The sequence below is a fragment of the Mauremys reevesii genome, linkage group 7 (assembly GCF_016161935.1).
Source record: "Mauremys reevesii isolate NIE-2019 linkage group 7, ASM1616193v1, whole genome shotgun sequence".
NCBI classification, from domain to species: Eukaryota; Metazoa; Chordata; order Testudines; family Geoemydidae; genus Mauremys; species Mauremys reevesii.
This window is the reverse complement of record NC_052629.1, coordinates 85,492,173-85,506,721: the sequence shown is the minus strand read 5'-3', so window position 1 is coordinate 85,506,721 and position 14,549 is coordinate 85,492,173. Positions and strand designations below refer to the sequence as shown.

At 39.5% G+C, this 14,549-nt stretch overlaps 1 protein-coding gene, 1 long non-coding RNA gene and 1 other non-coding gene across 5 annotated transcripts in view; 1 reads left to right on the top strand and 2 right to left on the bottom strand.

The window, feature by feature from the left end:
* Positions 1 to 13,647, bottom strand: part of IARS1 (isoleucyl-tRNA synthetase 1) — a 202,719-nt gene extending 189,072 nt beyond the window's left edge. For both annotated transcript variants that reach the window (XM_039481310.1, XM_039481309.1), the window contains exons 1-4: positions 13,536 to 13,647; positions 8,626 to 8,717; positions 4,765 to 4,867; positions 891 to 1,017 (exon numbers count right to left, since the gene is read on the bottom strand). In XM_039481310.1, coding sequence (XP_039337244.1) covers positions 891 to 1,009 — 119 coding nt within the window. In that variant the 5' untranslated portion in view covers positions 1,010 to 1,017; positions 4,765 to 4,867; positions 8,626 to 8,717; positions 13,536 to 13,647. The remainder of the gene's footprint in view (positions 1 to 890; positions 1,018 to 4,764; positions 4,868 to 8,625; positions 8,718 to 13,535) is intronic.
* On the bottom strand, positions 4,571 to 4,705 carry LOC120369599. Its single transcript, XR_005583271.1, has one exon. It is a non-coding gene; the product is annotated as a small nucleolar RNA SNORA84 (small nucleolar RNA).
* A 73-nt stretch (positions 13,648 to 13,720) lies between the features above and the next one.
* LOC120368619 overlaps positions 13,721 to 14,549 on the top strand; it is a 68,487-nt gene continuing 67,658 nt past the window's right edge. For both annotated transcript variants that reach the window (XR_005582695.1, XR_005582694.1), the window contains exon 1: positions 13,721 to 13,772. This is a non-coding gene — a long non-coding RNA (uncharacterized LOC120368619). The remainder of the gene's footprint in view (positions 13,773 to 14,549) is intronic.

The following is a 14,549-nucleotide window of genomic DNA, read 5'->3' as shown; positions in this document are numbered from 1 at the left end:
AATGATTAGTTCAAAATTAGCTCTCACAAAACAGGAAGACCATTCCTCTGTGCTTGTGCTGCTCCTGCTTATATGGCTCCACAAGTTGTATACACCTCTACCTCGATATAACGCTGTCCTCGGGTGCCAAAAAAATCTTACCGTGTTATAGGTGAAACCATGTTATATCGAACTTGCTTTCATCCACCCGAGTGTGCAGGCCCGCCCCCCCCCCCCCGGAGTGCTGCTTTAGAGCGTTATATCCGAATTCATGTTATAACGGGTCGCGTTATAATGGGGTAGAGGTGTAGTAGAACCTCATAGTTATGAGCACCTTAGGAATGGAGGTTGTTCACAACTCTGTAATGTTCGTAACTCTGAACAAAACATTATGGTTGTTCTTTCAAAAGTTTACAACTGAACACTGATTTAATACAGCTTTGAAACTTTACTGTACAGACGAAAAATGCTGCTCTTTCAATGTAAACTACTAAAAAAAATTAACAGTACTGTACTGTATTTTTTTTTTGTCTCTGCTGCTGCCTGATTGTGTACTTCTGGTTCCAAATGAGTATGTGGTTGAATGGTCAGTTCATCTCTGTGGTTTTTGTAATTCTGAGGGTTATACAATACCAGCACCAGAGCTAAAACTGATGTGAACTCTGCCTGTTGTTGTTTGTTTGTTCCCCCCTCTCCTTCTCTCTCCCTATTTTATAGATATAAATAAACACACACCCCTACCTACCTTCTTCAGGAAGAAAAAAAAAGAAAAGGTAATAACATGGAAAGTGGTGCTGGCTTAGATAGAGTTCTAAAAGAGGCAGCAGCTGTAGTATGAGTGGACAAGCAGAAGGGAGAAGAGTTCTTTATTTTCATGCATACTAGTTGTTATCTTTTATGCCGCTTTTTACCTTGGTCTGTTTTTTGACTGTCTCAGGCATTCCTGAAAACAATCAAGCGTGTTCCAGAGGTTCAGTATCTTCTCTTCCTCCTGAGGAAAATTTATGTTTTCTGCAACTTGCTGAACCATTCTTTCTCCTATAAGGATCAAACAATATCACGTAGAAAATAAGTATTGATTTTCGAGACAGAATAAGCAAGGATAAATAGCTTCTCAATACAGTACACTATGCCATTAGAAAAGAATCTCATAGTATATACCACCGTATCACAGTATGATTCTTGATCACAGCTTAGGAGCTTGTTTCAAAATAGTCACTAAGGTAGCAGTCTGAATACACTATGAAGTATTTTCATGTTTCATGTTGATACAATAGTATGAGGAAGTGGTTCTCTATTTACTCTTTGTTATGTTCATTGTTGGCTTCCCCTGGGTTTCCTTGGCTACTGAAAACTAAATGCCTTTTCAATTTTTCTTCCAGATTTGAAGGAATACTTCCATGCAAAACTTACGAAATTGTGCTTTCCCCCTCTAGTCAGGTTGTGGTTCTTCCCGGCATCATAAAGCAGATCAAATTCAACACTTTAAATTTAGAGATCCGAGCTGGCTCCCAAATCAGCATTTAAACTAACATGGCAATGTAAAAGAGAGTACAATAGATTTTGGTGAAGGATGAGGATGGAAGGGTCTGGACAAGGAGACAGGGAATTAGATCAGTGGTACGAAAGAAAAGTGGAGAGCAACAATTTCTATCTGCCTTTGCAGCCAGAGCTGTTCAGTAACATCCTCCTGCCCTTGTTCATTACTTTTCTCCTTTTGCTCCCCATTATTTGGTGGTAAGACCTCCACTATGCACCTTGGGAGTTGGTGAATGGCTCTGACAAGTTCTAATCAACCCGTTTGCCTAATTTTCAGAGGTAGAGTTCTCTGCCCACAGAAAAATCAAGCCAAAGTTTTCAGCCAACAGCCCATTCTTGCTTATTCCTGACAGTTCCCTGAAGAACTAAAAAACAGCCAAATGTAAAAGTCAGAGCCCAAAGCTGTACTCTAATTCTGACTGAGTCAATGACTCACTACAAGGGCAATTATTTCTCACTCACAAACAAGACTTCTCCAGCATATGAAGATGCAATAGTGCTAGAATATTTGACCATCAGAAATACATGAGTATGTGACTGTGAGACACTCAGGTCTGAACACAAAAGATTTCACAAAACATCTACGTAAATTTGTAGTGAGTACTGGGGTGGAACCTGTGCTTATGGAACATACTGGTACCAATCACACAGGGATATTCAGGAGAAATCCTGTCTGCTTAAGTGGCTGTGGAGATAGATGAAAGCTTCTTTCCTTTTTTACCTGTCTCTATTCTTTTAGTCCTCCCACCGCCTCACCCCAAATAATTCCAATATCTGCTGCTTCTGCTCTGGGTTTCCCAACCCACAGCAAAAATGAAACAGTCAGAGTCTTTGTTTTCACTGTTGCCCCAAGTTTGTGAATCACAGAACTGAAAAGACAGAGCCTTGTTATTTGTATTTAGTCTTGTCAAGTACCAGCAATGAGAAGCCTCAGAAGCACTACTCAGGAAGACAGCACCAATTCATGATCAAAAGGGTTATTTTTACTGCTATAAAATCCAGAAGTTTCATTTTTTTTTAAAAACGTGAAAGTTTAAATGCTGCAGAAAATGACAGCTTAGCCTGTCCACCCATCGTTCTCAAAACACATCCAAGAACCACTCACCTAAGTGAGGTGATAGGTGAATTTTTCAATCCCTGATTTGAACTATATTTGTAACAGTAAGGGTGGCTCATTTTCCTCAATAATAATCGTATTTCCTCAGAAACAAATGGCCCTTTTAGGAGGAGATATGCCACCTATCTTTCACATGTTTGGGGCCAGACTGTTTCTGACCCCTGTGCACATATTGGAGGGAGGTAAAGCACCCAATGATATATAAAGGGAGTCCCTGTGCTCAGAGTGCAAAGATTCCACGGAGCTGGAGATGATGAAAGTGTTTTTCTGTGCAAAGGAGGCACATCTACGCCCCAACAAGGCCAGCCAGTCGAGCCAGTTGACAACTGACAGAAAGAGCCACAGAACCTTGGTGTAGTAGCTGTGCATTCCAGGAAGTACCTCCTTAGAGAAAAATGTTTCTTGGGACAGCACGACTCTGCACCATCTCCAGTACATGGCTTAATGCCACAATTTAACCCTGGTTATTGCTGTAGCACAAAGTCATCTTCTGGTACATAGCTCACCAGGGAAACCACTAGCTGATGATTATAAGGAGCCTTGAACAAGGCAATGCTTTTGTGTATTTTAACAAGACTAGCAATAACCCTAGATCAGCATTTCCCAAATGTTGCAACCGTGGCCGCATGCGGCCACCAGGGGCTTTTCTTGTGGCCACAGTCTCGAGTGGGGATTTGGGGAAGGGAGGAGCAAAGCAGCAGCCCCTCCTCTGGGGCTGCTAGGAGGGGTTGGGCCTTGCCCCCCTTTGGAGCCACAAACACCGGAGACGCAGACAGCTGGTGTGAGCTGCCCACCTTCCCAGGGCAGTGGGGCTCAGGCTTCTGACTTCAGCCCTGGTGTGGCGGGCAGCAGGCTCTGGCTGCATGCTCCTGCCACGGACTATGACCGCGGGGCTTTGGTTACTCAGCGCTGGGCTCCATCCCTCGGCCACAGGACTCAATCCCTGGGCTCACTAGCCCGCTCATTGCCACTGCTGCCTCCCAGCTCCCCATCCAAGGCTTAATTTGTTCCCCAGCTTGCCAGAGCTAAGTAAGTCTACTGCAAAAAGTGATATTTGTTAATATCACTTTTTAGGCTTCCCAGCTAGCTAACAAGTCTGCTGCTGTGAAAAATGATATTAACAAAACATACAAATATCACTTTTCATAGAAGCAGACTTACTAGCTAGCAAGTCTAAAAAAATGCAAGCAAAAAAAGCAAGAGAAACAATAAATAAAAAAAGACAAGAACATGCAGAGCACCTTATTTGTGTTTCTATTCTGTTTAGGTCCACTAAAGAATAGAGACAACTGTACGTTACTTTTATTATTGAGCCTGCAAAAAAAAAAAAAAACCTACATAAATAAATTACTATGATTTGAACATATAAATGTGCATATTTCTTTTTTTCTAAAGTAAGTTAAGTATTTTATGAAAAATTGTCTGAGCGGTTACCAGCAAGAGTTGGTGGCCACGCTTTGAGGCCACCAAAAAAATTGTTGTGAGAACCCCTTGCCTAGATGTTAAGACTTAATATAAACAATACTTCACACTTCTGCAACAGTTTCCACCCTATAATGTTGGAGTGCTTTACAAATATTAATTAGCTCCATGTCACTATTGGAGGAAAGGATCATTATGTTTTCCTCACAGCCCCAAGATCACACAGCCATTTAGTGGCTGAAGTGAAAATAAAACAAGTATTTCCCAAATGCAAAGCCGTCTGTCTTAACCGCTACACACACTCTCTCAAACACAATGGTTTCCTCTCATTGGCAGCAAATACAAACCCCATAGGCATCTGCACATATTGTTAACACCAGGAAATCCAGTCTTTCAAAACCATAAGTTTACTCAGTATCTACCATGGTGATCTTCTCTGAATGAAGTCATCAATTCCTCATGACTCACTATAATAAATATTTTTAAACATTTTTTGTTCACAAGATACTAATAAAATGTAACTGTAACCGGGCTATGGAGGCTGCTAAGATATCACAGACTCCATGCATAAACCACAGTATTACTTTTGGCCCATTTTTACTAACTGGAGCACTGTACCAACACAACAGTTTCCAGTAACCACAGGGCACATATTCACCTGCATAGCAAAGAGACTTTCTATTTTTAACAGCACAAAGATATTTTACCTGAATTGATGGAAGTCTAATGTTTCAGAGCTGTGTAGAAAAACCATTTAATGGGCAAGATCAGTGATATAGTAACTCCTCATTACAGGTCAGTTTTCTCAGTCTGCAGGACAAAAAAATTAATCTTGATTAATCGCACTGCTAAACAATAGAATACCAACTGAAATGTACTAAATATTTTTGGATTTTTTCTACATGTTCAAAAATATTGTATTCTGTGTTGTAATAGAAATCAAAGTATACACTGCTCACTTTATATTATTTTTATTACAAATATTTGCACTGTAAAAATGATAAACAAGAGAAACAGTATTTTTCTATTCACCTCATACAAATACTGTAGTGCAATCTCTATCATGAAAGTGTAACTTACAAATTAGATATTTTTCATTACATAACTGCACTCAAAAAACAAAACAATGTAAACTTTAGCACTTACAAGTCCATTCAGTCCTACTTTTTTTTTTTTTTAAACACACATTTCTTGCTTGCTAAAAAAAAATGTTAATTAATTAAATTAGTGACTGAACTCCTTGAAGGAGAACTGTATGTCTCCTGTTCCGTTTTACCTGCATTCTGCCATATATTTCATATTATAGCAGTCTCGGACGATGACCCAGCACATGTTTGTTTTAAGAACACTTTCACAGCAGATTTGACAAAACGCAAAGACAGTACCAATGTGAGATTTCTAAGGATAGATACAGCACTCGACCCAAGGTTTAAGAATCTGAAGTGCCTTCCATAATTTGAGAGAGACGAGGTGTGGAGCATGCTTTCAAAAGTCTTAAAAGAACAACACTCTGATGTGGAAACTACAGAACCCAAACCACCAAAAAAGAAAATCAACTTTCTGCTGGTAGCATCTGACTCAGATGAGGAAAACGAACATGCATCAGTCCGCTCTGCTTTGGATCGTTATCAAGCAGAACCCGTCATCAGCATGGACGCCTGTCTTCTGGAATGGTGACTGAAGCATGAAGGAACATATGAATCTTTAGCCCATCTGGCACATAAATATCTTGCGATGCTGGCTACAACGGAGCCATGCAAACTCCTGTTCTCACTTTCAGGTGATACTTTAAACAAGACGTGGACAGTATTAGCTCCTGCAAACTGTCACCAAACTTGTTTGTCTGAGCAATTGGCTGAAGTAGGACCGAGTGGACATGTAGATTCTAAAGTTTTACATTGTTTTATTTTTGAACGCAGTTATTTTTTGTACATAATTCTACATTTGTAAGTTCAACTTTCATTATAAAGAGATTGCACTACAGTACTTGTATTAGGTGAATTGAAATATACTATTTCTTTTGTTTTTTACAGTGCAAATATTAGCAATCAAAAATAAGTATAAAGTGAGCACTGTACATTTGGTATTCTGTGTTGTAATAGAAATCAATATTTTTGAAAAATTTAGAAAAACATCCAAAAATATTTAAATAAATGGTATTATATTATTATTAACAGTGTGATTAATCGCAATTTTTTTAATCGTGCAATTAATCATGATTTTAATTGCTCGACAGCCCTAATTATGATATGTTTTGTGTAAAGTATGCCTTGTGAGATATTATTCGAGAAGTCATGATCTGTTTAACATTACTATCCTCTGAAGTTATGAAGTTTTGCTGCATGCTTGTTACTGAAATATGTTGAAATTCCAGGAGATGCCCACAGCTAGCCTTTTAGTGGCAACAAAGGAGCAACTAACAACCCCAACACAGATTTATATCAGGACTAGCCTGCTATGTGTTTATGGCCCACTAAGGACAATCTACTCTCTCAGTGGGCCCCTCTCAAAGACCCCTGAGAGAACACAATGAGGTCTGTCTAGCCCCCATGAGCAGCAAGGATCTTTCCAGCACCTGGAAGAGAGTTTAAAATGAAGAGGCAATGCCATCACCACTTGACCGCTCTCCTCTCCCACCTGCTATGAAGGCAACAAGAACCTTGGGAAGAAAAATACTTTGAACTGGGGAGATTGTTCCCAGGTTGAAAAGGGAATTCAGCCTGTGTACTAAGAACTGTAAGCAGCCTGCAAAATCCAGTAGGGTGAGAAAAACTGCTTGATTCAAATCTTGCTTGGTCTAATAAAGTTTAGGACAGGGGTTGCAACCTTTCAGAAGTAATGTTCCAAGTCTTAATTTATTCACTCTAATTTAAGGTTTTGTGTGCCAGTAATACATTTTAACGTTTTTAGAAGGTCTCTTTCTATAAGTCTATAATACAACAATAGTTTAGTTATGTATGTAAAGTAAATAAGGTTTTTAAAATGTTTAAGCAGCTTCATTTAAAATTAAATTAAAATGCAGAGCCCCCAGCACGGTGGCCAGTGAGAGTGCCACTGAAAATCAGCTTGCGTGCTTCGGCACCCGTGCCATATGTTGCCTACTCCTGGTTTAGGACTTAGACTGTAATTTTATCTTGTATTTCTTATATAACCAACCCCAACCTCTCTGCCTACCACTTATAATCACTTAAAATCTATCTTTCTGCAGTTAATTAACTTATTTTGATGTTTAACCATAAACAGTGAGTTTGTCCTAAATGCTTGGAGGATCTGCTCAGATTACAAAGGCTGGTGCATGTCCACTATCCTTTGATGAAGTTTCAAACTAATTAATGAGTTTGCATTGTTCAAGAGAAGGTCTTGAGCAGTGTGAGATGGTACATTTCTGAGGTGCAAGGCTGGGTCAGGGGGCGAGAGGGGGGAGTTTGCTGGTCTCTCCCTGTGTGCAGTTCATGAGTTGCTTAGAGAACATTCATGCAATTTGGCTGGGTGTGTCTCCGCATATTGTTGGCTGCGTGATCACAACACCTGGAGGAGTTTGCAGCTTGTCATTAACATAGCATTTTAAGAGACAGCCCAGCCCAGACTGCAGAGTTAAGGGGGCACAGTGGTCTCACAAGTCCAGATTGTACCCCAGGGTCTGTAACAAGTGTCTTAACCAGAGTGATGATAAAAGCTGTATGGATTTTGGCTCTACATTTACTGGTCAAAACAGTTTTTGTTTTTAATACACCTCTACCCCAATATAATACGAATTCGGATACAACGTGGTAAAGCAGTGCTCCAGGGAGGCAGGGCTGCGCACTCAGGTGGATCAAAGCAAATTCGATAAAACGTGGTTTCACCTATAACGCAGTAAGATTTTTTTGGCTCCCGAGGACAGCATTAAATCGAGGTAGAGGTGCATCTCTCATTCTGCTGGCATGAAAGCATGAAACCAAGCAAGCTGAATTTTTCAGAGTTTAACTGACTTCCTAAACGAGAAGTTCTTTTCAAAAAGGTTACTTCTGTCTCCAAAAATGTTTTAAAAGCAGTGTACACTGGATCTTTCAGAACTGATACCAACTGCCACCCACTACTGATGCTGCTAAAATCATATAAGTAAAAAGAGATATAGGAGATTGATGGCATTTTAACAATACAAGTCAGGCATTGATATGATAAAATGGCTCAGGACAGAAAACCCCAAGCAACCAAAAAGATATATACAAAGCAAAAAAAATGACATGATTACTTTCTGAGTCTACTGATGTAATTTTGCAGGCAGAAATTATTGTTTTTGCTAGTGATGTGAGAGTATTTTATTGTGGAAATTTCTCTATACCTACTTTTGGTGAGACAACATTTCCACACAGAATGAAACACTAAGCTATGCGTTAATTATTTAAGAAAGAAATAAGATTTTGATTATATATATATATAAAAATAAATAATATACATACATGTGTACGAGTACTATGATTTTGCTGTCTCTCGTGTCTTCTTAACTTCACTATTTAGTGCTATTACTGAATAGTAACAAATTAAATGTAAACACCATACTACTAAGAAATAAATTTTTAACATACTTTTTTAAAAGGAGACAACATTCAGTGGGAATGGCGTTCTTCAATCTGTACTGATGGTGCTAGAGCTAGCAGACAAATAGCAGCCTTCTTACCTAGAACAGGGAAATATAATTACATAAGCATTAAAATCAGGAGCCTACTAAAATTCTATTTAAAATATATCAATAATTTAATTATACCATAAATTAATACAATTCAAATAATTTAGAATAGTGGATTTAACATATTTCAGCCATTGTGTGGGTTGCGAACTAAAAAAGATTACGAATCACTTTTTGCTATAGCTGCAACCCAAAGTATGTAAAATTAGGAAAAAGTAAAATATTACAATCAAAATACTTTATGTACATTTTTATCACTATCAGTTAGTTTCTAAAGTCCTACAGAACCCTAACTATAGGTCTGATCCCACTGACTTCAGCTATCTTGGAGTCAAGTTCCACATCACCTTCCTATGTCATAATGTGATCATTCATGCTCTATTCATCTTCTCCCACTCTCTATTCCATGCCTGATTCCGCATGTATGAAATTCCCTCCCCAGGCTAGTTCAAATCTCCACCTTCCCCTTATACAAACACCTCCTGAAGATTGACATATGAGTAAATTACTTAAAAAAACCACAAGACTGGATACCCAGCATTTCCCATTTTCTCTCTTTTAGGCTGAAAACTCTTTGAATCACAGTGCTGAGCACATTCTCTGAGTTAAGAAAATGGAATTCTATCACATCTCAACACTGAAAATCCACCACTGCTAGAATTGAGGGTAAGAGCCAGGTGGACAACCTGTGAACAACACAATTTAACATGTGCATATGGAGAGGGAATTTGTCCAACAGCAAAGGATATCATAGGATCTTTGATTGCCACACAGCCAACTTGCTTTTAAATGTCTTATACTAAAGGGTCAAGTGGAGAATAAAACAATACGATACAATGTATCTGTGTCATCAAGATGAAGGACTCAGCCAGCCATACCAGGCTCTCAACATGCAGTTCCAGCATGTATTTCAAATCTTATGCTTAGACCATAAAACCCATCTCTTCTGGCTGAGTTATTCTGTTCCATTCTAAGTAGCACTGTACACAACTCATAACATAGCTGCTAATTAAAGATTAACCTTGTAGAAAGTTTTCCATAAATGATTTTTCTTCCCACACTAGAACTTTCCAGATAGCCACCCAGAAACTGTGTGATACTCCAACATATTTAGGTTGCACCTACACTAGGAAAGACTGGCAAACAATCCTTCCTCAAAACAGCTTGGCTGGTGGTAGCAATGGTGGAGACTGTAGTATAGGATGTGGACCTTTTCACTCTACTTACAGCATAGGTAGATCATGTGGTGGTAGATATGCCTAAACCTTGTCTAAAGCTTATAACGATGCAACTCCCAATGAAACAGCAGGAGTGATAAATTAGGGATAATAGCACTCTAGCACTTTAAATAGCCAAGCTATTGTTAAACTTATTTTACAATTAAATTTATTATTTTTATTTCGATTCTGGGAAATTGAAAAAAATTTTGAATGATTGAAAGAAAAGAAGAAGAAAGAGAGGAAGAAAGGAATTGGAAGAAAGAAAAAAAAGACAAAGAAGAAGAACAAGTAAGACATCACACATCTAACAAACACACACAAAATAACTACAGCCACATTCCTTCCAGAAATAATAAACAAATCAGACCAGAAAAGACCAAACTAAAGAAAAAAAAAATGATAATAAAGAAAAATGTAAAAAAAAAAACCTACCTTACCTAAACCCTTACAAAAATGTCACTGTTACAATCTCTTATCTCTTCATCCTTTACATTCAATAATTTTCTTTTTTTTAATTTTTTCTGCTTTATACAACAAACAACAAACAAAGAGAAAAAAGAGAGAAGGGACTGACAGCTCTGCAGTGACTTAGTGACACTGAGAAAAACATAAAAAACAAGAAAAAAAAAATAGATATGAGATTAGTTCTTATGATATTATTATATGATATAGCATATATGAGCATCCATCACCACATGACAATACATCTCATCCATGTCAAACACAAAAAAAAAAGAAAAAACAAAAAAAAATAAATAAAATAAAAATAAAAGGTCTAAATTAGCTATTACCAAAGAGAAAGATCAGATCATTGTATTGAGTCATTCTTCTCTGGAAACATCAACGTTCTACGGCAGAGGCAGTCAAAAAAAAAAAAGAATGTTGGGAATCATTAAGAAAGGGATAGATAATAAGACAGAAAAGATCATAATATCATATATAAATCCTTTACGCCTGCCATCTGAATACTGTGTACAGATGTGGACTGTGCCCCAAAAAAAAAATAAATATATGGAAAAGAAAAAAAAAGGGGCCAAACAAAAAAAAATAAAAAAATGGAGCATCTGATGGATGATGAGTGAGAGAAGAAAGACTGGGACTGGCTTTTGGGAGAGAAAAAAGGAGGACTAATATATATAGGGAGAAAATAAAAATAAAATCGTGATTGGTGTGGAGAAGTGTTTACTCCTCCTCCTTACACTACTCAACTAACAGGGTCAAAAAATGAAACAAACAGGCAAAAAAACAAACAAAAAAAAGTATTTCTTCACACACAACAATCAATCAAACTCCTTGTCTTGTTAGAGTCTTGTGAGAAGACTAGGAAGAAAATAACAGGGCTAAAAAAGAAATAAATAAATTGGAGGAATGGTGGTTCAATGGGGCTATTAGCCAGGATGGGCAGAATGGTATCCTAGCCTCTCTTTGCAGAAAGCTGGGAATAGGGGAGAAATGATGGATGACTTGATTATCTGTTCTGTTCATTTCCTCTGGGGCTGGCATTGGCTCCACTGTTTGAAGAGAAGAGGAGAGGATACTGGGACCTTGGTTGGTGGTCTGACACAGTATCTTAAAGATGAAAGATTATTCCAGAGGGGGGGGCACTTTTCCTAGGGAAAGGGGGAAGGTGGTGTATCAGTTAAAGCAGTTAAAGTTCAGTTAACCTCTTCTTATAGAGTATATTCTAACTAAACTTGCAAGAAGAATTAGAATGCTTTACTCAACTTTTGCAGAAGAAAAAGTTTTTTCTATCTAGAATCCTTTGGTTAATTCCTTGACTTGTTGCTTACTTGGTGATAGGGAAACAGGTAACTACATTCTATGGATCTTTAAAAATACCAGTAAGTAAAGAATAAATATCAAATTCATGGAAGTTTAGTAAAACATGAGGCATATTAAGAGCTCATATTTCTAAAATTAAGACGGCATTGACAATTTAAAATTCCCATATATTAAACAGATATCTTTACCATCCATGCATTGTTTGCCACTTGAACATTGCAGTTTTGGGAACCTCAAAAAGAAACTGGCTTCACTGATTTTCACTTTCCAAGATGAGAGAAACATATAAAGCACATAGCAATTATAATAAGGACAAAATTGGACTTTCTAAAATATTAGTTTTAATAACTTAAAAGTTATTACAATGCATATTTCCTTATAATGCAATATTTGGACGACTGTATTCATTATTAGCAGTTTCCCTTTACTCTCAGGGATAAAGGTTAAGAACATAAGATAGCCATACTGGATCAGACCAATGGCCTATCTAGCCCTGTATCCTGTCTTCTGACAGTAGCCAAAGCCAGCTGCTTCAAAGGGGAACAAACAGAAGAGGACAATCAAGTGAGCCATCCCCTGTCATCCAGTCCTAGCACCTGTCAGTAAGAAGCTTAAGAACACCCAGAGCATGGACTTGTATCCTGGACATCTTGGCTAATAGCCATTAATGGACCTATCCTGCATTAAGGTCTCTAATTCTTTTTTTGAACCCAGTTATAGTTCTGGCCTTCACCTCATCACCTGGCAACAAGTTCCACAAATTGACTGTGTGCAGTACTTCCCCTTGTTTGTTTTAAACTGCCTATTAATTTTATTGGATGACCCCAGGTTCTTTGGGTCTGTGAAGGAGTAAATAACATTTCCTTATTCACACCATTCACAATTTTATAGACCTCTATTAGTCATCTCTTTTCCAAGCTGAATAGTTCCAGTCTTTTTGGTCTCTTCTCATACAGAAGCTGTTCTATACCCTTAATCATTTTTGTTGCCTTTTGTGTACCTTTTCCATTTCAAATATATCTTTTTTGAGATGGGATGACAAGAACTGCGTGTAGTATTCAAGGTGATGGCTGGCTGTACCATGGATTTATATAGTGGCATTATATTTTCCATCTTATCTATCCTTTTCCTAATGGCTCCTAACATTTTGTTAGCTTTTTTTGATTGTTACTGCACATTGAGCAGATGTTTTCAGAAAACTATCCAGGATAACTCCATGATTTCTCTGTTGAGTGGTAACAGCTAATTTAAACCCCATCATTTAGCATATATACTTGAAATTATGTTTTCCAATGTGCATTACTTTGCATTTATCAACACTGAATTTCAGCTGCCATTTTTTGCCCTGTCACCCAGGTTTGCTAGAGCCCTCTGTAACTCTTCACAGTCTGCTTTGGATTTAACCATCTAGCCCCTCAAGAACTGGGCACAGACACACCCCTGCCCAACCTTCCTTCCATTACTACCACAAACCAAGAACCCCTTAAGAGCCAGGCACTCGCAGCCCCCTACAGGGTCCTGCGTGGGGCCCACACAACCCGTTAACCCCTCAAGAGCTGGCACATGTCCCCTCCCACGCTCACACCCCTCCCTCCAGTCACTGCTAAGGCCCAGCGCTCCCCTCACCTCCTAGGCACAATCCCCCTCATGCTCAGTCCCCACCCCAACAGCCTGTACCACTGGGGGGGGGGTCACTGCACCAAATCCCTGCGAGTGAATGGGCAGCTGAGCCCCCCTGCACATAGCCGCTCCACCCCGCCTCCGGGTAACCCGCTCGCTCACCCTGCTCCCTTCTCCCTGCACTCACCAGTCACCTCGCCCTCCACTGCCCCGCCAACCGGCCGGCTAGAAATGATGCAACCAAAAGACAGCATGACAGGAAGCAAAGGGACACGCCTCGCTGCTGTAGCCAATCACCGCACTCCATACACAGGCCGCAACAAGGCAGCCTCTGATTGGCCAAGCGCATCTCTTGGTAACTGTAAATCATGGGGGATGTGACGCTGTGGATAGGGCGAGGAAAAGGAAGGAGGGTAGAAGTGACGTGAGTGGCCTTGGAACCACGCCTGGGTTTTGTAGGGGCGTTTCCTGGGAGGCCCCACGCGTGACAGAGGGAAATAGGCTGGTGCTCGGTGCTGCACCCGAGTCGTGTTGACAGCCCCAGCTCTGACACACCGCGCGTGGGTTCGGCGCAGCAGCGCTGAGCTTGAGCATTTGCTGGCTGGGGCTCTCTGCAGCTGCAAACCGCGCGCTCCGCAGCTTCAGACACGGATTCCATGTTAAACGACAGGTCTAATTCAGCAGAGGGCTCTGCTCTGCAGGGGGGACAGCCCCCCCGCACACATACAGTGTGTACCCGCAAAAGCTAGGCTGGCATAAGAGGCACCCGAGGAATACGATATAGTTGCAATTGATTTATTTCCATCCTTCTCTGCTTCCCTTTTTCCCTCTGCCCCATCTCCAATCTCTCTTTGTTGTTTTGCTCGTTACTGTACTTTTCATCCGAATTTTGCTCTCTCCATCCTGTTTTTTTTGTATGACTCCTACACGTACACTGAATTGGCCTGGCTAGAGCACAAGGAGTGTGTGCAAGAACCAGTTTCTTAGACAAGCTTGCTATTTAGCAAATGGTCAGACAAGCCACAGAGATACAGAATACAATAAAATACAAGCGTTATTTGGAAAACTGGATGTTGAGTCGCAGAATGCCGATTTAGAGTGGAAGCTTCCCTAGCTTCCCTGCCTACATGCAAATCACTTGTGACTTTGGAGGTTTCTTAAGATTCCCTACAAGAGTGCCTCTTAATTTTATTTTTTTTTC